Consider the following 22,562-nt stretch of genomic DNA (forward strand, 5'->3'; position numbering starts at 1 on the left):
TATTATTTATGTTTAAATTATTTCAAATACAATAATAGATCGATCCAAGTGTACTTTCGTAATTTGAAAAATAAAAATAAAAATAAATGCAACAATATTCATCATCTTTGTCCTTATAAGAGTGAAGATTTGAAGGGCACCCCCACAACTAAGACAGACTTTAGCAACCATGCTTTTGATTATTATATTATGATCAACCACCATCTATAGTCAACTTGGACTTAAAAGAGTCCTGGTCAACGCATGTCAACTGATCTAGGATTCTTTATAAAACTAACTAATTAAATAACGGATGTCCCTAATTGGATTTATTGTGGATTTCTACTTCCAAGAATTGCAGAAGCAGATGTATAGGAAGCAGTAGTGGAGTTGCAAATATCATGATGATTTTTTTTTTCTTTTGAAATAACTACTTTTGGACATAAATTTGGTCTTTAAATTGTGTGTGTTCAAGGATTGGACCAATAAAATGCATTCACGTGACCACTTAAGCAAGGCAAGGCTGAGTCAAAAGGGACATGTGTCCCATCCTTCAAGTAGGCGCTCAACGAATGAGTTGCCTATCCAAAACAACCACGCGTGCGTTGATACAAACAAATCCCTGAGAGGATTCAATCTAAGTGACACGTAGAGAAACCTGAAGCATTTGGCTAAACATGGCCAAGAGATTAATTTGTTAAGAAAAAATTATGGTATTAACAAGAGAATAAAAACAAACCCTAAGTGGAAGATTTCCTAAGATTTTTAGGGTCCTAGTTAAGAGTTAAATTTTTAGATCAATTTAGAAGAAGATTAACATAAGAAGGAATTCTGACGGAATAAAATAATCATAATTCAAGTAAGATTTTAGAATATGCACAAGATTTTCGAGAAAGGAAGTTACTAACGTAAAAAAAAAAAAAAAAAAAACAACCACCCTGGGAATCTATAAATATAGGTGTCAACACACAAGTAAAGGACTTTTTGACTCGTGTTCTAATTCAATCCTTTTGATTATCTTCCTAACTTGATCGTCAGAGAGTCTTAAACTAGAACCCTCTCTTAGATTTAAGACATTTTGTAAGGAACATGAAGGATACCATTCTCGAGATTCAAGTATGGAGGAGAGGTAATTTCTTTTTATCTACAAATTTAATATCTAAGAAGCATTGTGGTGTGTGCTGGGGGGAGAGGATTTTTACTCATTAAATAAACAAATAAGGGCATCATGATCCAAAAATTACATCCTACAAACACCCAAAGTGGGATTCACATCTGAGCTGCTTTTCACTTGCTATTTTGGACTTCCTCTAGAATAATGGGAAGTGCTTTTCCTTTGTTTGGCGGACAATAATTAAAATTTGAAAAGCATGTTTCAAATGCAAACCGAAACTGGTATGTCAGTTTTTTCTTCTAAACTCATTAAATTATTTCTCACCAAATTTTTTTTACAATATTTCATTTGCTAGAATGATCAAAATATGACTACGATGTAAGGCCTCCAAGATACCAGACATTGATATAAGGTGACAGCAAGAGAATGAAAAAGGTTGGCACATCTTTTATACAAAAAAAGATAGACTTAAAAGAGGATAGTCTACAAGACTATCGTAATCTACAGACTTTTTCAATTCATCGAGGAAAATACAATGGGAGAAGAACAAAATTGCAGCCACCCATAATAGCTTTAACTATGCGATCATGTAATCAGCTGAAGCAGCAGCTTCTGATCTGATCCAAAATACTTGGATATCGTGAGGTTCGTTGTTTTGGGTAAGTAATCTACATAACATTTTAGCGAAAGCGATGCAGAAGTACGGAAAGTAAAAGAAAATCACGTTGTACCTTTTTGTGAATGAATGCTCTCACTTGTTTTCGGCATGTTACCATTAAAGATCACCCTGAAATAATAAGAAACAAATAAATGGATAAAATCAAACAAGATGGCCATTATTTATTTAAATGATTTGTCCACTTAGCATACATTTTAACATATGAACCTGCAACTTCGACCTGCAATACTGCGGAGACCTTACGCTGACTCAAAGAATGCACCACTCAAGAAACCCCTAAAACAGAACCAAATGAATCAACCAACTTTACAGGATGGTATATTGATCATGTTTAGAACATGAATATTTCTTACCAGATTCCTGCAGGTTTCTTTTCTTGGTTTCTGCAATTGTAAATCAAAATCAAGATAGCTTTTCAACATAAGAGGCTTTCAAGGGCCAAGAAATCTTGGGAATTGAAAAAACTAAAGCTAAAACGAGATAAGAAAGCTAAGTATAGTTTACAACATTTGACACAATAAAACACGACTTACCTAGGCTTTCCTTCAAATGAGTCATTAATTTCATCAACATTTGGCTTTTTCAAGAATGTGTCCAGCATTACATACTTCTCCTTTCTAGAGGATTCATCGACTCTCTTGTAGAGTTCATATGGGTATGGGTAAGACATTCTGAAATCATGAGATTAATCATAGTCAAATATCCCATCTATAGGAATTATTAATGAAGGAAATTGCCTCTAGAAGATTTCATTTTCCTTTTTCTAGGGCAACCACATACATGCTAACAATCAGGTTTTCAAACAGGAAATCAAAAAAAAAAAAATATAGATAAAGAGAAAGAGAAAAGAAAAGAAAGAACAAGAAGGAAATATATAATGTATATTTGAAAAATTAAATGATCTAAATATTAACCTATATACAAATTTACCATGAAATATATTTTGTGATGCACAACAAGATAAAGAAGAATCACTTATGGTAGCAACTAGCAAGAAATTGAAGTTTTACCAATTTCTGAAACTATTACAAAACATTCATATTTTAGAAAATCTAGAGTTGAAGAAAAAAAATAAAAAACAACATTTGAAAGCAACATAATTGTGAATAATCTGCAACGGTACAATTTTTACGTATGAAGAACAGAGTATCAGAAGTTGGATATTGCACTTCGTAGCGGCAAAAGGCTGAAGAATTTCAATATATTTCCAGAAGAAATTTTTAGGATTCCTCCATCTAGGGGTGCAGCTTTTTCCGGTTCAAACCAAGAACCAAACTGATAGCCTTGGGCTGGTTTTGTTCGGTTTGGAACAAGTTGCAGTTTGGTTCTGGGTTAAGAAAATGGAGAACCGATCAATTTGGTTCGGTTCTCAGTTCAAGACTTGTATACAACAGAACTCTCATGTAATATATATTAATTTATTATGAATTATTTAGGAGTTAGGACATAGATTAGTGACTTTTTTTTATAGATAGATTAATAATTTATTATATGAAATTTTATGTTTATTATAAATTTGGTTCTTTTCAATTTAAAATATGTTTCTTCCAATCAGGTTTATAGAATATTGGCAGCCCATAAAACCAACCCGACCTTTGTTCGGTTTGGGTTGGTTTGGTTCTATCAACATTTTGATTCAGTTCTGGTTCTTATTTAGTAGAACCAACCAATGTCAGTTTGGTTCCAATTTGGCCCCACTTCGAATCTAACCAAACCAAATTGCATCCCTACCTCCATCAATCAATCACATAAATGCTAATCACAAAAAGAATAGAAAATGTATAAGGAAAGAGAACACACAACGATTTGTTTATGGAACTCATCATGAATCCAACAACTACATCCCTATTCTACTATAATCCAGAGAACCACTGTTACATACGTTTTCCTGTTACATGATAGCCCTTAGGCCTCCTTTCCAGATCCTTTACAACAAAATAAGAAAAGAGGAAGGAAATCAACGCTAATAAGTACCCCCTTGTAATTATCCAATCAATGGTCCTCAAAATTAGGTAATCATTCCATAGTAAAGAATCCTTCCTATATAGGATTCTTTCCCAATTAGATAAGATCAAATTCAAAAAATGCCCATGACACCATAAATAGGTCCAATGCAAATCTTGGGTACGTATCAATCCGATACCTTTGATCTACAATGGACCATACCTGCCTCAAGATTCACACTTTTGGTGTACATGACCAGTTCAAATAAAACAATATTTTATACCCCACACATTTCCCACCATGAATTTTACCCCACAAACATAAGATTTGTAAAAGGACCAAGGTGCACCAATTTCTGGTTGGAAACAAATATCGATACTTCTTGTTGGGTGAATTAAGCAACCCTTCACACCTTGGTCACCATTTACAAGGTGAAAAAGAAGATATTTGAAATCAGAAAATAGACTCCACAATGCGACAGTTGATCTATAAGGAAGTTCTGTGTGGACAAAGCGCTCATCTTGGAGGCTTTCCATCATGTCAAGCTGAAATTTGGTAGGTTTCAGAAGGTCGTCATGTATAACAGAAAAGTTAAAAACATAATGTCACCATCAAGTCATCAGCCTAAATTTTATTTTTCGTGTTGTACTTAGGGGTCCAGCAGAGCCAGAATGGTTGGAATACATGGAGACTATCAAAGGAATTTTGTGAGTGCTTTCCAATTCTATCAGCTTCAAGATTCTAAAACAATGAATTTGCTTCATTTCGTAAAAACTCAACATTCAATTACATGTAAAATGGATTAAGGAAGTTGATAGAGATGTTTCAGTCAGTGCAATGAAGACTGATAATAACCTCAGAAGGAATGTGCAAGATGAAGGTTCTAAAAGATTAAAAGGTAGTGAAACTGGAACCAAATACAATGCAGTTAACAGAAAACATGGATTTAGACAAAAGCAAAGAGAGGAACAAGATTCATCCCAAATTTTTGGGATAAAATGCTTTGACGATGACAAATGATGATGGAATAAGATCAGATCCAATGAAAAATAAAAGAGAGGAATCCAAACATCTGTAACCACAAATTCTCAGTGAAAAGTACCAATCATCTTTCAAAAATATACAATATTAAAGTGATTCAAAGTTTAGCCCACAAAAACTGTTGTGCAGTTCTAATAATCTCACCTGAGAGCACCCATAATTGGATATTGAGTTCCCGCATAGTAAAGAAGCCGAAAGAAATAGCAATTTTGGAATGAAGCAGCATATTCCAATCTCTTATCCCTTCCCATTGTCTTTGAGATAAACAGTAGTGTGTAAGAAATGAAATTCTATTAACATGTCTTATCACTAGCGGAGGATACAATTAAAACAATAAAAATTGCACTTACTTGCATAATGCCACTTGAACCAGGTAAATCCTGAATTTGAATAAAAATGAGAGTGAAAATGAGTAAACATTAAAATAAAAAAGAGCCCTCAATAGCAGCTTGAAAAATAAACACATATTACTATCCGTCTTAGGAAGTAAGAAATAAATAGTTCATTAAAAACAGACTTACTGCCATATCCACATGAAAGATTTTATGCAAATGGTTCAATCATGAACCAATTAGTCAAAGAACATCCTTATGATTAATAGTATCAACCATAGTAACAAACCCCACAGACTAATCAAACCACCTTTACAAAATTTCATACTTGAGGGACTAATTTATATAAAACCAAGGTAATAATTTCTGTTTTGGTGTCTATTGCGGCTGGCCTAGAAATGGAAATATTTTTATCGATGGGTAAAACTAATACAATTTTAGCGAAAATGATAAACTATTCCATTAATGATGGAAATACTGAGGAAATTTCCATTGAAACTATAGGAAATGGATAAAGCTTACATAAAAACACATAACTCACCATACACTAATAATAATAATAAAATATAACCAGTGAGCATTGGGTGTTGTGGCCAAGGCATCCCTCCAAAAAGGGAGAGGTCTCTAGTTCAAGCTCCCTCATTGGCCACCCAAAGGAATTTATCCCTTCTTACTTGGTATGTGTGGTTTGTGGGATATTGCATGTACCCGGAGGATTTGGGCGAGATATGGTGCTCTAAGAGGCCAGTTGCCTCAGCCTTGCTAGTCAGGCCTATGGGTCTGTAACCACCATCATCAAATAATAATATTAATAAACTCCATGAACATGGAAATGAAAAATGAATAGAGTATGCTACATGTCGGCAAAAATATTAGAGAGCCCGACAAGTAAAAGGCAAATGCATCGTAATGGAAATGGAAATAAGAATGACAATTTAATTATAGACACCATAATATATAAAGCACTTGCCTAAATGAAAAGACTATTAAGATAAGAGGAAGGAAATCAACGCTAATCCAACTAATTATACATCTTTCTATTTTAAAATATGAATAAAATGATATATCCAACTAATTAGAACATGAATGATTGTTATTATGCTTAGAATACATCAATGTAAGATGATTTTTTTTTTTTTTAAACGCAATGAGGGGTCCCCACCCCCTAGAAGTGGGACTAGTCCCTCTGGATACGCCTAGCCATCACAAATGGGAGTATTGGATTGTCATGGGTGGAGAGACCCGATCCCATGACCTTGGGAGCACACTCAAGTCGTTGAACCACTACTCCACCACTTGGATGGTAATGTAAGATGATATATAGACACCTAACCAAGCATAATTTATTTCAACAATGATGAATATTAGGGCAATTTATAGGTTGAAATCAATATTATTATTATTATTATTTTTACAATATTTTTTTTAGAAAGTTTAAAAGATTATTTTATTGAAATTCATTGTTAATCGAAATACTTCGACTAAAATCTTTAATTTTTGAACCTAAAATTTGTTTTGCCGTCAAAAAATTATTGTTCACCTATACACACACACACATGGTGGGAATTGAACCCACCCATAGACTTTACCAACTAAGCATATTCACCAAAATATTTCCTTAAAGGAACATTTCTTTTCACCAAAATATATATAAGAAAACTATCTTTAGAATTTCCTATCATGCCTTGTGGAAATGGAAATATTTTGGTATATTTCATGATCATAAGTCAAAATTTAATATATGTATAAGACTAAGACTTCCAAAACAGTGAAAAATCCCCCAAGGAGATCTCAGACCATGCGTATTGATTGGAAATTTTGATTTGAATTTCCTATTTCAACTTAATTTAGAGAAGACAAAAAATAAAAGTCAAAGAACATGAGGAAGGTGCAATGTTTTTAGGGAAATTTGTTTGCTCTGATGTAAGGTGGCATATACCAGGAAATGTTCACTGCACTGGGTTCATATAAAGTATGGCTTACAACAATAATTTAGGGTTAGGAGAATCCTAGATGTGTTTCAAGATATATAACATGGAGCTTCATGGTATGCACACTTATCAATTATTTTGTCAATATGTACAACTCTTGGAGTTACATCGTCCATACATATTATTGTTTGCTTGAAAGATCAATCCAGGTGATTAAAATTCTGTAGGAAATAAACCTTCAGCCGAGGATTGATAAGAACCACGGGACGGTTACCGGCAGCATCGGTCATAGCTTTCATATCCTGCATGTCCAACATCAAGGCTAGTAAAAGGTAAATTGGTGACCAGGAACACCTCTAGTAGATGTGTTCCATAATGTGTGCTGAAAATATTCTCAAGGAATCCTCACATCGATTATACAATTCCCAACAGCATTTTGAGGAGCCACTAGAATAAATATGTCATCTTGTTCATCAACCTCTGTGGCACCTACAATTTCAAGGAGAAATCATGAACCTCTAAAGTTTTAGGAAGGCTAAAAAATACAATATCCAAGTTAGGTGTGCATTCCAACTCATAATGCATGTAAACAATCTTTAGCAATTCTAAAATTTGCACAACATGACCCATTTTTTTGTTTAGTTGAGACTCCCATGTTTAGATCTCATTTTTAAAATTGTTAATAAAAGAGTAAGGGGCCCTGCAGCTTTTGTATTTGATTTACAAGATACATTAACAATTGATATATTCTTAACAATTCTAAACTACAACTAAAATGGTTCTCTTGTACATGTGAGCAGATCCTACGTTACATACAACAATTAGAGAAAAATTGCATATTAATTTACAAGAGTTCTCTAATGGTGTTCAATCGAAATTGAGATATAGAGTTCTTGTATTTACAATAGAGTTAAATAAGATAGAAGACAGGAGCTAAAGATATAGTTCTTGTATTTATAGATTATGAGTTCTACATTTTCCAATAAAGATTTCTTTGTAGCAAATATTTTTATTTGATAACGAAGGGTATCCGGGCCAGCTTGCACGCAACCTGACTAGTCCCTACGCCCCGCACCCAGGCTATGGCTGGTGCCTGCTTGGTCCAAGCCAGTGCGTGGCCACCACAGGAATATAGTTGGTGGGATTCGACAGTAAAATTCCTTCTGCATTTTGTGTTCAAGATGAAAGTATAAACACAACCCCGAGGGGTCTTTGTAGCAAATATAATATTGATAAATGTATTCTTACAATTGTTGGTATATGATACATATCTAAGATATTCCCATCACCTGATCCTTCATTATCCTTATTATTATGCAGTATTTCTGTGTTTTCCGAATCCAGAACTTGGTGCCCTGTCGGACTTTTATACCCGTATTCGTATCAATGCAACAAAGTGCCAAACTAACCACTCATATTCATAAATTTACACAATCGATACATTTAATTGAAAAGCTGGTCAAAAGGAAATGCTGAGAAACTCCTTGTGCTGAGAAACTCCTTGTGCCTTAAGTAAGAATTGACAGTAATAATATAAAATTCCTTGTGCATTTTGTGTTCAAGATGAAAGTATAAACACAACCCCAAGGGGTTGGCCTAGTGGCAAGCCGAGCCTTGATAAGCTCCTAGGGAGGGTAGACCCCACAAAGCTATAAATTCCTTGGGGCCACCCTCCAGGGTCCGGTTGACCCCCGACTCAACCAGTTGCACTTAGGAGTTTCGGAGGGAGCAATGCATGTGACCATGGGATTAGTCTCACCCGAAGGGTGGGGATACCCACAATAAGCAACAAAAAAAAACAGATGAAAGAATAAACACATCAATGATATGCATATTTTGACTGTGTAATTCAGATAAAGAACTGTCCTTCTTTTCAAAACGATACCCAAGGTGCACCTGTCCTCTCGTACTTCTACCTGAACCCATTATGTGTCAAATGCTGGTACAACAATAAAAAGTTAATTTTGGAGGACCAATGCTATGATTTACTAGGCATAAACATTGATGCCTACACATGAAATAGATATAAAAGTTACTATGTGGTAGAAGAATGACAAATTAAAATATCTTCTTATCCAATGTCTATGGTTTATTTCTAAAACATGCCAAAAGTGAATTTTAACAACAAAGACAGATGTTTCTTAATATCCGCTACACAAGTATAGACACTTGTTCATTTTCAAGTCTATGCGACTTCTTCTAAGAAAGAAAGAAAAAAGAATTATCAAATTCTCATCCGCAACCAAAAAGCCTAAGGACCTGAATGAAAAAGATTTTGGAAAGCAATATTAAACTGGTACAAAACAATTAGACATGCTCACCAGAAACAGTTATGATGAAATTTTGTGAATTATTTGTTCAGCACTGGTTGATGGTTTATCAAGCTGAAAAGAGTAATCAATGAAGTTGGTGCAAATCATAAAAATATACAAATCTAATTAACTCTGTACCCAACCTATAGAACCAATGTTGATAAAGGTTCCCATAGCACCATATTCACCCCAATCCATGAACTCTAAAATCTTTCGAGTTCCCGCAAGCTGCAATGGCATCCCAGCAAGTGCTCCTTCTCCCATAGACCCTTGAACACAAACCTTAAAAGGCAAAAAAAATAAACAGAATTTTAAAATATATATCAGCTGCTTTAAGTTCTTGCTGCTTGGCTCTAACTTGAGAAACCAAGAAAAATATACCTTGACCCGTTTTCCATCCTCAGCGAATGAAAGAGCAAGAACTCGTACGAGTTCCATTAAAGTACCTATTCGATAAACATCCTGTGCATCATAAGATATTGTTAATTCCAATAATTTTTTAGGAAGTAACAGAACAAGACCTGCTTACCATTTCTGGATTCAGCTCTGGAATATTGTTCTCCACCTGTCAATTTGGAATGTCATCAAACCAGAGATAATTAGATCCTCAGTAGCAACATAATAAACATCAATATAAACACTACTCTATACATAAAAAAAAATGAATTATCTGAAAAACTAAAACATGGATAAAACAAAATCATGTTGCGGAGATGCACGTAAGTAATAAAAATACAAGATGTTCGTATAAGGAAATCACCGTACTTTTAGTAACTTTGAGTTTTTCACAGAACCCTTTGTACCATTCTGAAATTTATTAACCCAAGTATGGACACTGAATTTTATCATCGGCCTTTACTGAGATAACTGGCCAAAAGCCCATGAGCAATTTTCAACTTGCAGGTCCACATAAGCCATCACCATTTTGTTCCACTTAATCCAAAATAAATTATTTTTTATGATGTTGATAAGCATAATAGATTAAATTGTTTTATAAATAAATAAAATATGTTCCGAGGCCATAAAAAAAGAGTTACTATTGACACACCAACTTCTACTAATGCCACACCAACTGTGTGCAATTCTTTGATGATTTACATAGGAATTGGTGTGGAATTAGTAAAAGTTTGTGTGGCAATAGCAGCTCTCTAAAAAGTTAGTACTTCACTTTTCTAGCATCCCACTTTAGATATGAGTATACTACATGCTTTACATGTTTGTAAATGTTCTTACAAGTTGTTTTCAAAATAAACATGGCCCAAGATGTATCACTCATCCCTAGCTAAAAACCCCTCCCTGTAGCACTTATTGGTATGGAGTCAAGAGCAAAAAAAAACGTTTTTGGACCAAGAGTAGAGAGCAAATCATGAAAGAAATTGTAGCAGAAATAAATAGGATACAACTACATGAAAGAGTGTTTAGTGATTTGAGTAGAAACTGATATTGTATTCTAATGATTTGGAGCACTCCCTGCATTTCAACAATCCAATATAGCAAGCAAGAACCAGAGAGTGATCACTGCCATTGTCTAGGATAAATATTCCAGATGAAAAGACAAAGCTGTGTACTGTATTATGTTGCAGTATGCTTTCAATAGGTCAAAATACCATCTCAGCTTAAAGCTAACACCATAAATAATTATGGAAAGTAATGATTATGAAAAATTATACTAAGCATTTGTGTATGGTGATATAGGACAGTTTAATTTTCTCTATATCGGTCAGTATGCCTTATTCTCTCTCAGGGTTCCTACGATAAAATTCTAACAATCTGAACCTTTCATATGAATTAGACTATGAGCAGTTAGTCCATCACTTTCTAAGGCATCATAAATTTGCAATAGACATACTGAAATTTCTTACACCACATCTAGGTTATCCATAATGAAGCACCACTTCAGAATTCTGTAACATACTAGTTCCCAAATTCATATGGAGTTTGATGACCCTATTATTTAGAGTAGAAGGTATTTTTATAAGAAATAATTACAAAAATACATTTGAGGAAACCGACAAAGTGGTTTCTTCTTCACTCTAGCTAACCGTTATATGTAATCAACCAGGATCAATGAATTTAAACCCCCAACAGAAAAGAGATAGCTATCAATATCTGACCTTCAGTCGAGTTCTTCCATCATTTATAGCTCTTTGAGTAGCTTGCAAAACATCATCATAGAAATATTTTCTTATTTCTCTAGAATGAGGAACGTTATTCAATTTAGTGGGAATTCCTCTCCAATTATCCTGGCAAAATATTTTGCAAAATAAGAAACAAACACACACTACTATAAGTATGGTCTCATTTTGTTCTATCGAACACATCTTCCTATATTGTATACAGAAAATCTTCGAAAACGAACATGATTCTAACTGTCCAAATTAACAGCAGAAGTATATACCTGGCTTGAAGATGCCACCTTGGAATCAATGCCACTTCTAACTACTGATTTTCCTATTAACAAAGAAGAAAGAGGAGCAATGCTTGATAAACCATAGAAGTTAAAAGTTAATTAATGTCCAAGAATAGTGCTAGGTGGCTGCTATGCTTTTTGGGATGTTTCTTAGAGCCTTCGTCTAACTAGCTAATAACACCCAAATCCATACAACAGAGTAGATGCAAGGGATATTGTACCTTCCCTAGGGTGTTACTAATTGTTCTGTGATTTCCTAAGAGGAAATCCTTAAACAAAATCATTCAGTTGAAGTAACTATTTCTTCAGGATTAGAAACCTTGTTTATGCTCAATGACTTCAACATATAATGCATGAAACCCATATATAGAAAAGAAGAAATTCAAAAGAAAAATCATATGTAATATGCAAGTTGGAAGGATTATAAAATAACTACAAGATCGGAGAGCGTACTATATTCTTAAATAAATTCTCAGTATTGGAGAGGAAATTCAAAGATGTACCATCGATGCCACAAGAGAAAAATCAGAGAGAGAGAGAGAGAGAGAACATGGAAATTTTTAAGTGATCATAGTCGCCAAAATGCAGCAACATCTATGTGTTCTACAACAAGCCAAATTCACTAAGAGTGGATAATTTTTTGCAGACCTTTTCCCTCCCTCTCAATAAAAGATAAGCCATTTATAATAGAACCCCTCACATTAATCACGCCCCCCACCCCTTTAATTTATATAAATTGGTGCTGGTCTTCTAATCTTCCCTCTCATGAGAAAAGGCGATTTTCTCTAACTGAATAGGTAAGATGAGATAAGCTTTTGGTACAATTAATTATATTATTTTATATTGAAGTGACATGTGACACAAATAGGTGGGGTGCATTGGAACAGACACTTTAACATATACTAGAGAACCTTTCAAGCCAAGGTCATGGGGAACCAGATGAGATGGACAACAGCATAACCACAAGATTATAAGTTCAAGTTTTTCTTACCATGAAGTGATAGCTAAAGATTCAACTATTTTCAATACTCAAGAAGCTATAAGTTGTCTTGCATGAGTATCGCGAATATCTGAGAGTTAAACCAACATAAATAAATTTAACTGATCTAAAAATATAGGGAAAAAGTCACCCCAATTGAGAAATCAAGATCCCATCACAAATTTCTAGATAAATCTCATAGATTCTGCATGTAAATTCAGCCCAAATCTGCTAATGAACACCATAGTTATAAAAAATTTCCCAAAAGCTGATTGATGGAGGTAGATCTATGCATACTTAGACACAAGATGTGCTTTGAGTCCTTGAAAGTCTTACCTGAATACGTCAATTTTACTCGGTCCTTCTGGACTTGAAGCAGCATGGAGACTATTTCTTCAAAAACTACTTCTTTTGAACGGTTCCCATCAATCTGCATTGTTAATAGGTATAGAAATAAATGAGAGACACTTCATAGTTTCACATGATAAATGGGAGAAAGAAAAATACTATTTACTTAATATGTGCAAAACCTTAATCATTATGTCCAAGTATGTTGATGAGATAGCTTCAGCATTTTGCTTATACGTTTCTAGACGTGATTTCACCTAGACACAGCAAAAGAAAATATATGTCAGGTGCTACTCAAATATGAATCAGGTTACATAGGAAAATTTTCTAAATTTTACAAATAACTGTAATAAGGATTTTGTATATTGTTTCACCTAAATCATGTATGTTTTAGGTCTTATGATAAATGTAATCTACAGCATGTTCACTGAACATACAAGTGTCTCATGTTTTCTTAGTTCTCAGAGGCACTTTAAATGTACTAGACCTTACTTCTGTTACATACACAAATCTGAAAGGAAAATGAATTATTTCCATCATTGAAGCTTTGCACAACTTCTTCAACACGTTTGTCCGTAAAATAAAAAGTAGATCATTTCAACATCTGTACAGTGACTTGCAACATTGCTCTTGCACTGTACAAACAACTTGAGGTACTCAAATTTACTTGTTGCAAAGGAAGGCAGGCTAAATAGCTAGACAATATTCCAAATACAACTTAATCGTTTAGTGTTGAATCACACCAAGAAAATGCTAGCAATATAATGAGTATATTGGAGGTTGTTAGATGTCACAGTTCATTAAAATGTAAGCAAGTTGGACATAGAAGCATGTGGTCCTCTTCTACAATCATCAAATAGTACTTTTCACAGATAACAGTATCATGATCTATCTTTATTTAATTACATATCCACAATAACTTGTCCTTAATAATACAACCCCTCGTAAAGCTGTATGGAGAAGTACCTAAACAAAATTGGATTTTATGATTTATCTTCAATGAAAAAAATCCAATTGTGTCCCCCTTTTTTTCTATTTATGACCAATACACATGGTTTAAAAAATGAAACCACAAATATCCAAGTCCAAGAATAGGCAATTCTAAGTCAGTACTAATATTTCAAAATGAGGGATTCATGCATGCCTCAAAAAATTTGGAGAGCACTCATGAAGTAAGTGTTTATATTCATATCCAAAAATCGCCCCCATCATATCAACCCATTTCCACTGTGGAACAAGGGCACTCACCTTTCTAATAATTTATCATGTTAGACACCATTCCATTCTCACCTACATTTTATATTTAACACCATAGAATTAAATTTTGACACATTTCCATGAAATATACCAAAATATTTCCATTTCCACAAGGTCCGACACGAAATTTAAACAGACAGATTTTGTATGTATATATTTCGATGGAAATCACTATTCATTTTGTGAAATCTTTCGGTGAATATTGAATTTCGACTGAAATAATCAAATGTTATGTATAAAAATGCAAGATTTTGGCAGAAATATTCTGATGAATAATAAACATCAATAGAAATATTCATATGGTACACATGCAATCATTTATTTTCTAATTAGTTAGATAAATTAGTAATTTATTCATACATATTTAAATAATAAAAAATACATATTATAAAATGAGAATGTATTTTTTATAGATTATAATGATGTGATAATTGGTACATAATCATTTAAGAAAGTGACACATATTAAAGTATATGTAGTTATGTGATATTATTATTCTTATTTCCAATAAGCATATAACTGTTTTAAGGTGTCGACCACTTAGATACTCATGCCAACATGTAGCGAAAATTTACTAATTTTCATTTCTGTCATTCATATGGTTGTTTATTATATTTTTTTAATAGGTAGCTGTTTATTATAGTTTGATGACTTGTGAGTATGTTTTCATTTATGTTTTTATTATTTCCTACACTTTCAATGAAAACTTCCTAACATCTCCATCATTTCCTTGAAAATTGTATTGATTTCCACATTGGTCGAAATATTTCCATTTCCAAGTGGACCGAAATAGACATCAAAATAAAAAAATTACAACCTTGTTTAACACAAACCAAGTATTTTATGGAATAAAACTCTCAAAAAAATAGAATAAATCATACCGGATTTGTGGCAGTATGTATTAAATAGTGGCAGTGTTGGACACACACATGTTTTTGTCTCTACTAAATAGAGTCTCCAAGGTAATAAAAATAATAAACATTAAGCTTTGAATTTCAAATGCTCTTTAATAAGGCCACGGTTGAAATTGAATAAATACACCTGAAACAGATCATTGATGTGGAAATAATGACCATATACCTACTTTATGACATCAATATCTCTGTATCCAATGTACCTCCATCGTACAACTGGGGTTATGAAAGGACCTTTCTTATCCATTTTTAAGTATAGGAAAAGAGTTTCTTTTTAACCATGTGTATGGCTCTTCTTTAAGGTGTACCATTCTTGGGGATATAACAGACATCCCTTCAAATTTTGCATTTCTTCAGTGCAAAGAGAATTATACCTCAAAATGATATATGGATCACAAGATCTATGTGAAACAAATATAATTCCACAGGTTGTATGTAGATCAAAACATCATTCAGCAGTCGGATTCCATCCTATATTGACTAAATGACACAGAATGATGGACAGAGAAGAAAAGCAAACCGAAGATTATGGAGTACTGCAGCCCTACCTTTCCTTGGGTGTCATCAGGGCGAGTTATAAGCCTTGCTGCAATTTCCTCCGTCTCAGGAGGGAAGTTTTTAAGATGGTAAATTTTCCCTGACACTGGATCCAGCCTTCTTCCAATGCATCTGTCGATTAGAATTTCATCAGGAACCTGAATAACAGATAAGATTTCTGTGAAAGATCGATTATATAAAGAGTTAAGCTTATAGCGTAGACTTAAAATGAAATACAAAGTACAATTGTACACTTGAACCCTAGTGATAATATGTTTTAAAAAATTTCTACTGTGCTCATTGATGAGGTCTCCTCCTAGCATTGACCTCAAACACATCTAGCATCAAAGTTGAAACTCAACACGAGATAAAATGGAGAGAACAAAAAACAGATGAAGACTTGAACCAAAATGTTTAAGATTATCAAGACATGTCTATTCATATGGAATTTGGTGTCATGCTCATTTTTTAAAAGTCCTCAAAGGGAAACCCTTTTCCTTTATAAATCATACTCTGCCTTCTGCAGTCTCAGACAACCTTCTCAAAACATCCATTTCAGTTTTCCCCCTGATTGAAACGAGATTTTAAACTTGATGGTAACTAATGTTACTAATAAATATTTCCATGATGAAAAGAGTATATCCATTACATTACAAGCCCTCCTCCCCCTTCGCGCGCGTGCACACACACACACGCAGTTCATACTGAGATACAAAGAGATGCCAAAGCACCCTCAAAGTAACTTGGGGACCTTCCTAAAATGCAATCACAATGCAAATAACTGAATAGCATTATTAACCCAAATTGATGTGGCACTAATTAAACCAAGCACACAACTATTGAATGATCAGTTTCCAGACCAAAAACAGATAGGACAACTTACTATCTAGCTTGAGGCTTACCCAACAAAAAACAGATAAGACAACACATATGGGTTCCCCTGTCTGCTTTTTAAATTCCCCCCAAACTAAGGAATAGGTTTCCCCTGTTTTCTTATACTGATCAAAAGAAAGGACAAAAGTTTAGAACAACCTATGTAACAACGACATTAGCGTTGGTGTAGCACACTTATATGAAGCATCAGCCAAACTAAGCCCAACAAATCCGATATGCCAAGATTTCTGTATAGTCCATTCCAATTGTTGAGATAAATTTTTGAAAATGCTTTACATTAAGCTAAGTATACAATATAAGAAAATATATATGAATAAATTAGATATTTATCTGGGAAAGTGTGTCATGATGCATCTAAAATGTGCCTAGGGCATGATATCCGAAATGAAAATTTATTAGAAAATGGAGTGCAATTTCCATGTAGAAGACAAGAGAATTGGAAAGAGGCACTTAATACCTAAAAACATACTCTCTGACATTAACCTACTTATTTCACTGACAGTCGCCTTAAAGCTTAAGTTATATTCGAGACATTGGATCATTGAAGAAAATACATAGATTCTCTGTGTAACTCACAACAACAATTATGCAGTTTCAATGAAGTTCAATCAACTTCCATAGGATAATTTAGGGATCAATAGTATACAATTACCAGAAACAGAAATTTATATAACAAAGAAACTACATACATCCAACACAATATATATGTCTGGCCTTATATTGATTCTTTCCAAACTTTGTGCTTGGGCGGAACTTCGTGGGTACCCATCAAGAAGCCAGCCTTTTTCCTTTGCATCTTGTCGTGATAACCGTGATGTCACCATCTATGTAACAAAATTGTTAGTTTACTTAATTATCAAAAAAAGAAAATACAAACCATCACACAATGTTATGGAAGCATCATGTTATACAGCTGTGACAACTTCATCGGGAACCAAACGGCCAGTATCCATGTATTCTTTTGCTTTATTTCCAATTTCTGTCTTTGATGATACTTCAGATCTTAGAAGGTCTCCAGTTGATATGTGAACCAATCCAAACTGATGAATGAAGGAGAAAATCAATGACATGCCATTGCAAAATAAAGAAGAAGAAAAAAATTACAGTGGGTCCAGTGGACAAAAAGAGAACAATTTGAGAATCAAAGATAAAAGTGCAGCTTTTCCCATTTGGATGACAAACACTTCCTCCCATGTTGGGACTTGGGACCATGCTCTATCGAAAGAAAGCCTTTTTTTTCTTTAGTGGTAAAAAGGAAGAGATGCTACATTGGAAAATATATGACCGTAAGTATCCTCAGCACTTCTCCTTCAAACTAATGATGTTTTAAAGGCTTTGCACCTCAATCCCATATAGAGTTATATCCATTGCTGAGGTCTGTATCGTCAACCATTTCTTACTACCACAATCCACACTAATCAATTTCATCAATATTTTGGTCTATAATTTGATCATGGGGAGCATTCATAATTGTGGATTGATGGGTTGTTTAAAACCAAAGTTAGGATTTTGAGAAAGAAGGCAAGAATACCAACCTACTTCATGTTCCGGCTCGGGAAAAATTGGGATTTTTCATTAGAGACTGAGAATTCAAAGGCTTTTTTAATTCAGCTTGAAACCAAAACTGATTGAATATCACAAAAACAAAATTATTTTTCACCAGAAATTGTCGTTTTATCAAGAAAAGAGTTTTCTTTTCCAAATAAAAGCTTTGGGTCATGAATCTTTCAAAAAAAAAAAAAAAATCAAAGACAAAGTGAAAATGATGAAATTTGACCTTCTGAACAATCATCTCACACTGAGTTCCTTTTCCTGAAGCTGGAGCTCCTGATATCATCACCTTCAATGGTTCTCCTCCAACCGAGCAATTCAATCTCAGTCCCTGGCCCTGGCCCTGCCAAAATCAAAATTAAAAATAAATTAAATTAAATTCAGAGATAAGCACAACTGCACAAGAAGAAACATCTCGGATACAAAGCAGACATCCGAAACGAAGATTTCAAAACCTTAGGATTAGGGTTTCTCCTGGAACGAGTCTTAGAAGATATACGATGAGTCTGGAATCGATGAGAAACAGAAAAAGTAGAAGAATTGGGAGAGAAAGAGGAGAGATGCAGAGATGAAGTAGTCGAAAGAGTTGCTGGAAGAGATGGAGTGGAAACATTGCCATTGTTGCAGTAAATTAAAGTTGCTGCGTTAAGAACCACCATTGTTGCAGAGAGAGAGAGAGAGAGTTTTAAAGCAGATATCTTATAGCGGAGAATGGCTGGCAATAACTAACAAACGGCCACCATATGTTGTGATGAGTCACGATTTTGAAAATCGGTTTCTCGGATCGGATCGGTGCCCACCTAGTCCGCTTTCGAGTCGGACGAGTCAAGCTGTTCGGAAAAAACTATGAAGCGGTTGCACGTACAAAGTTTAGGAGGAACCCTTCCCTTGAGGATGACACGTGGGCGAAGATTTGAGATTGGCTTATGTTTTCAAATTGGTTACAGTCCATGACCATGGTCTTCTCGCTAAAAAGGATCTATATTAACGTTAAAAAAAAAAAAAAAAAAACTTTAATCCTTCTTCATTTTTTAACTTTGTGACCGATAAAAATTGATTTTGTTCGGATCATTCATTCACATTATCAACACGTATTTTGAAGTAAATACATGATAAATTTTAGATAGAACTCTATATAATTAAGGAAGACTCCTAATTTGACATAATTCTTTTTAAATAGATAATTATTTTATTTAAGAGGAATAAAAAAATATATTTCAAATATAATTAAAATTAGAATTAGGATTTTCTATCTAAAGAGGATTTAAGTTTATTTTAAAAGAGAAAGGAAAATGTAGAAGGGAGAAATGAGAAAATGGACTGAGGAGAAGAAGTCGTGTAAATCAGATTTATAGTGGAACGGCTTTTCGAGTCTAAGATAAAAATATTTCTATGTATTTTCTCTTTTTCATTTTTTTATTATTATTCTTACGATCGACCTTCACAATTAACACCATTCATGAGAAATAACTAAGGAATCATAAGAAATCACACACTAATACAAGGATTATCCCTAAAATCAATTCTTCGTAATTTAAAATTCTCGATTTAATCATGAAAATGAATAAATCTTAGTTTAGGATAGGTTTCTTGGATGCTTCGGATGATGTTTATCAATGTTTTGCAAATATACATTGGGAATATTAATCACGTTGGATTGATATCCTCCAATATTTTTTGGGTTTTGACTGCCACAGATCTAAGAGGATGGGGTTAGAATTAGATATTGGATATCCCAGGAAGCCCAAAAGATAGTCAAGTTCATGGGAAGATGGTGGGATGTGCAAATGGTTAGTCCTCCACTCCTCATTGGTTGGACCAAGGACTGCATTACATGTTTATGCACGTGAGGAGAGGTTGGTGGTCATTGCTGAGGAACAACAAGGGCAGCCAACTATGTGTAAAGTTAAGGAATTAAAAGAGGTTGACCACAACCAGTTTTAGCTCTCGGCATCACATCCTTGAAATATGGCTCTACTCAGCAAGGTGACTTGAGGCTCATCTCTAAACATGGATTGAGAAAATGGGTTGTCTTTGGACAAACAAAGATATGTTTATAATTTGGTGTATTTTAGTTTTTCTTTTTCTTTAAAAAAAAAAAAAAAAGATAAGATAAAAGGTTAGTTAGGCTCTCCATCGTCTCTTCCAATTCAGTCCTGTTTAGGACAGTTTTGGATTGTTCCAGGCATGCCAAGTATCTGAGAAAATGCCAAAAAGGGCCCCTCACCTATTTGTTTGGTTTTTTTTTTTTTTTTTTTTTTTTTTTAAATTTTATTTTGTAGTCTATAGTATTGGAGACTAGTTAGTCCAACCTCCTTTCTGGTAGTAAAAGGAAAATTGGAAGGGTTGTGTACTTTGCATGCAAATCATAGTATGTTGAACATTGAAATCATCCCTAATAAGGTAGAGCGTGATACAAATATTAGAAGGGGCCACACAAGTTTCGCTTGAGCCCATCCAAACTTTTTTTAAAGAAACGTGAAGCATAGAAAGGTAGGTTGGTTATATTAGTTTAAGAAGGAAAGTAACAATATAAAAAGGCAAAATTAAAGTTTTGGGTTGGACAGTACACACCAATTTTGGATGTTTAATTCTTGAAAAGAGGCAGCATAGAAAAGGAGTTTAGTATTAAAACAAAAGGTTGATATTAAATTGTTTATTTATGTTGTGTCCAATGCACATCAATTGGTGGTGAATATTGAAATCTTTAAGCTTATAAAAATAAAATAAAGTGTAAAAGGGTTGGGTGTGCCTCATGTGTATAAGGATGTGTTGAAACCACGAGAGCACCACAGGAACATTAAAAGAAGGTAAAATTAATGTCTTAGATTAGTTGGGCTATACCACATGAACATCAAATTTTTATTTATATTGGTGAAAGGAATCATGTCGAAGGGTGACATAGGAGGGTTCAAGACATGAGAATTAATGGGTTGTGTTCATGGTAGTAGTTGGTCCATGCCTCGAAAGGGCATTTGAAAGATTGCTTCGAATTTTTACCATTGAGTACCCAACCCTTTTGGGTTAGGATCTTCTTTGTTTTATTAATTGGTGAATTAGGTGTGCAATCTGACAAAGATTGGGAGATGGTTTAAGCAGGAAAAATGGTGATATTCAACTTGCTTGCAAGGTATCTAAGGAAATATTTCATGAAGGGGCAGACTATAGTGTGAGGTGCATAATTCATATGGATGGACAGTAGGTTTATCAAGGCATGGCATGAAGCTGTCTCCCTAATTCATCTACCAACCCCATCATATTTCTCTAAAAAGCAAACCTATTCACAACCATGTCATAACTTACCCCCATCAATTTCTCTAAATCCCTCATCACAGGTCACCCCTACGCCCATTCTCCCTAATCAACTCACCTACACACACCCTTACACATCTTTGACACATGTTACCATTTCCTCCACCCTCCTAAAAAAATCAACAACCATACTCTTACACTCATATTCTTCTAACAAATAACTACTACATTCAACTCACCTAACATTCAACCCAAATTAATTAAAAGATCCAATCCATTTAACCACAAGCAATCCATTTACACCTCATTTCACAAATACCCTTCCACCACTCTTAATTTACACGCACCCCATCCACATACCTCACATCATTCTACCCTTTTTCATCCCATTTTACCCTTAAAAGTCCTATAAGCCCCATCTCCCCTCATTCTCACATCATTCTACCCATTTCACCCTTAAGAGTCCCCTCAAAAGTCCTATAACCCCCCTCCCCCCCTTTCTCGTTATAAATACCCCCGAGACTTGAACTCTCTATCAAGTCTCACTCTCTCTCAACTCTCTCTCAACTTTCTCTCAACTCTCAACTCCCAATTCCCTCTCTTTTAATTTCTACTCTACAAATATATCAAGACTAAGACCAAGAAGTCCATTTTAAATATCAAGAAGAAAACAGAAAAAAAATTGTAGAAAGGAACCGATCCTAGTGAAATTAGTCAGGATTTTTTTGTTCTTTATTTAAGTTTGAATTTATTTTATGTTTCCTATTTTGGTGGGATTCCTAATTTAGAGGAATTCTATTTTAAATTTTCTCCTAGAACTGTGGACTGGAATACCATCCATTTTAGTATAAATATTAGATTGTAATTCACGATTAAATTTTAAAAAAAAAAAGAAAGAAGAAATTCAAAATTCTTTATCTAAAATCACATGGTATCAAAGCCATTCTCAAAACCCTAATTCTCTCATCATGACCAAAGACGGCATGAACACACAGTCCTCTTCCTCGGAAGTCAGTTCAAGACTCGAGACAAACACCACAGAAAATTCATCTCATCTGGTCACTAATTACAAACTCCATGGCCATAAT

The 22,562-nt window shown here is 34.2% G+C and overlaps 1 protein-coding gene across 7 annotated transcripts; it reads right to left on the reverse strand.

Annotated features, from left to right (window-relative positions):
- Window positions 1-1,517: 1,517 nt before the first annotated feature.
- On the reverse strand, window positions 1,518-18,939 carry LOC147389208 (adenylate kinase family protein). Of its 7 annotated transcripts, none has more exons than XM_086418047.1 (21): window positions 18,678-18,939; window positions 18,449-18,559; window positions 17,583-17,711; window positions 17,361-17,495; window positions 15,789-15,935; window positions 13,252-13,326; window positions 13,058-13,151; window positions 11,731-11,783; window positions 11,447-11,575; window positions 9,862-9,897; window positions 9,714-9,794; window positions 9,476-9,614; window positions 7,430-7,509; window positions 7,257-7,322; window positions 5,108-5,137; window positions 4,902-5,011; window positions 2,306-2,443; window positions 2,126-2,155; window positions 1,964-2,048; window positions 1,825-1,880; window positions 1,518-1,710 (listed from the first exon to the last, which is right to left on the reverse strand). In XM_086418047.1, the coding sequence occupies exons 1-19, from the start codon at window positions 18,879-18,881 to the stop codon at window positions 2,012-2,014; spliced, it is 1,824 nt and encodes a 607-aa protein (XP_086274173.1). In that variant the 5' UTR covers window positions 18,882-18,939; the 3' UTR covers window positions 1,518-1,710; window positions 1,825-1,880; window positions 1,964-2,011. The 7 variants fall into 7 exon arrangements, with proteins under 7 accessions (XP_086274173.1, XP_086274169.1, XP_086274171.1 ...); XM_086418043.1 differs by having other exon boundaries at window positions 1,980-2,048; window positions 18,449-18,565; XM_086418045.1 differs by having other exon boundaries at window positions 1,518-1,723; window positions 1,980-2,048; window positions 18,449-18,565.
- Between the last annotated feature and the right edge of the window lie 3,623 nt (window positions 18,940-22,562).

The sequence above is a fragment of the Akebia trifoliata genome, chromosome 12 (genome assembly GCF_017979445.1).
Source record: "Akebia trifoliata isolate Shusen 1 chromosome 12, ASM1797944v1, whole genome shotgun sequence".
Classification (NCBI taxonomy): Eukaryota; Viridiplantae; Streptophyta; class Magnoliopsida; order Ranunculales; family Lardizabalaceae; genus Akebia; species Akebia trifoliata.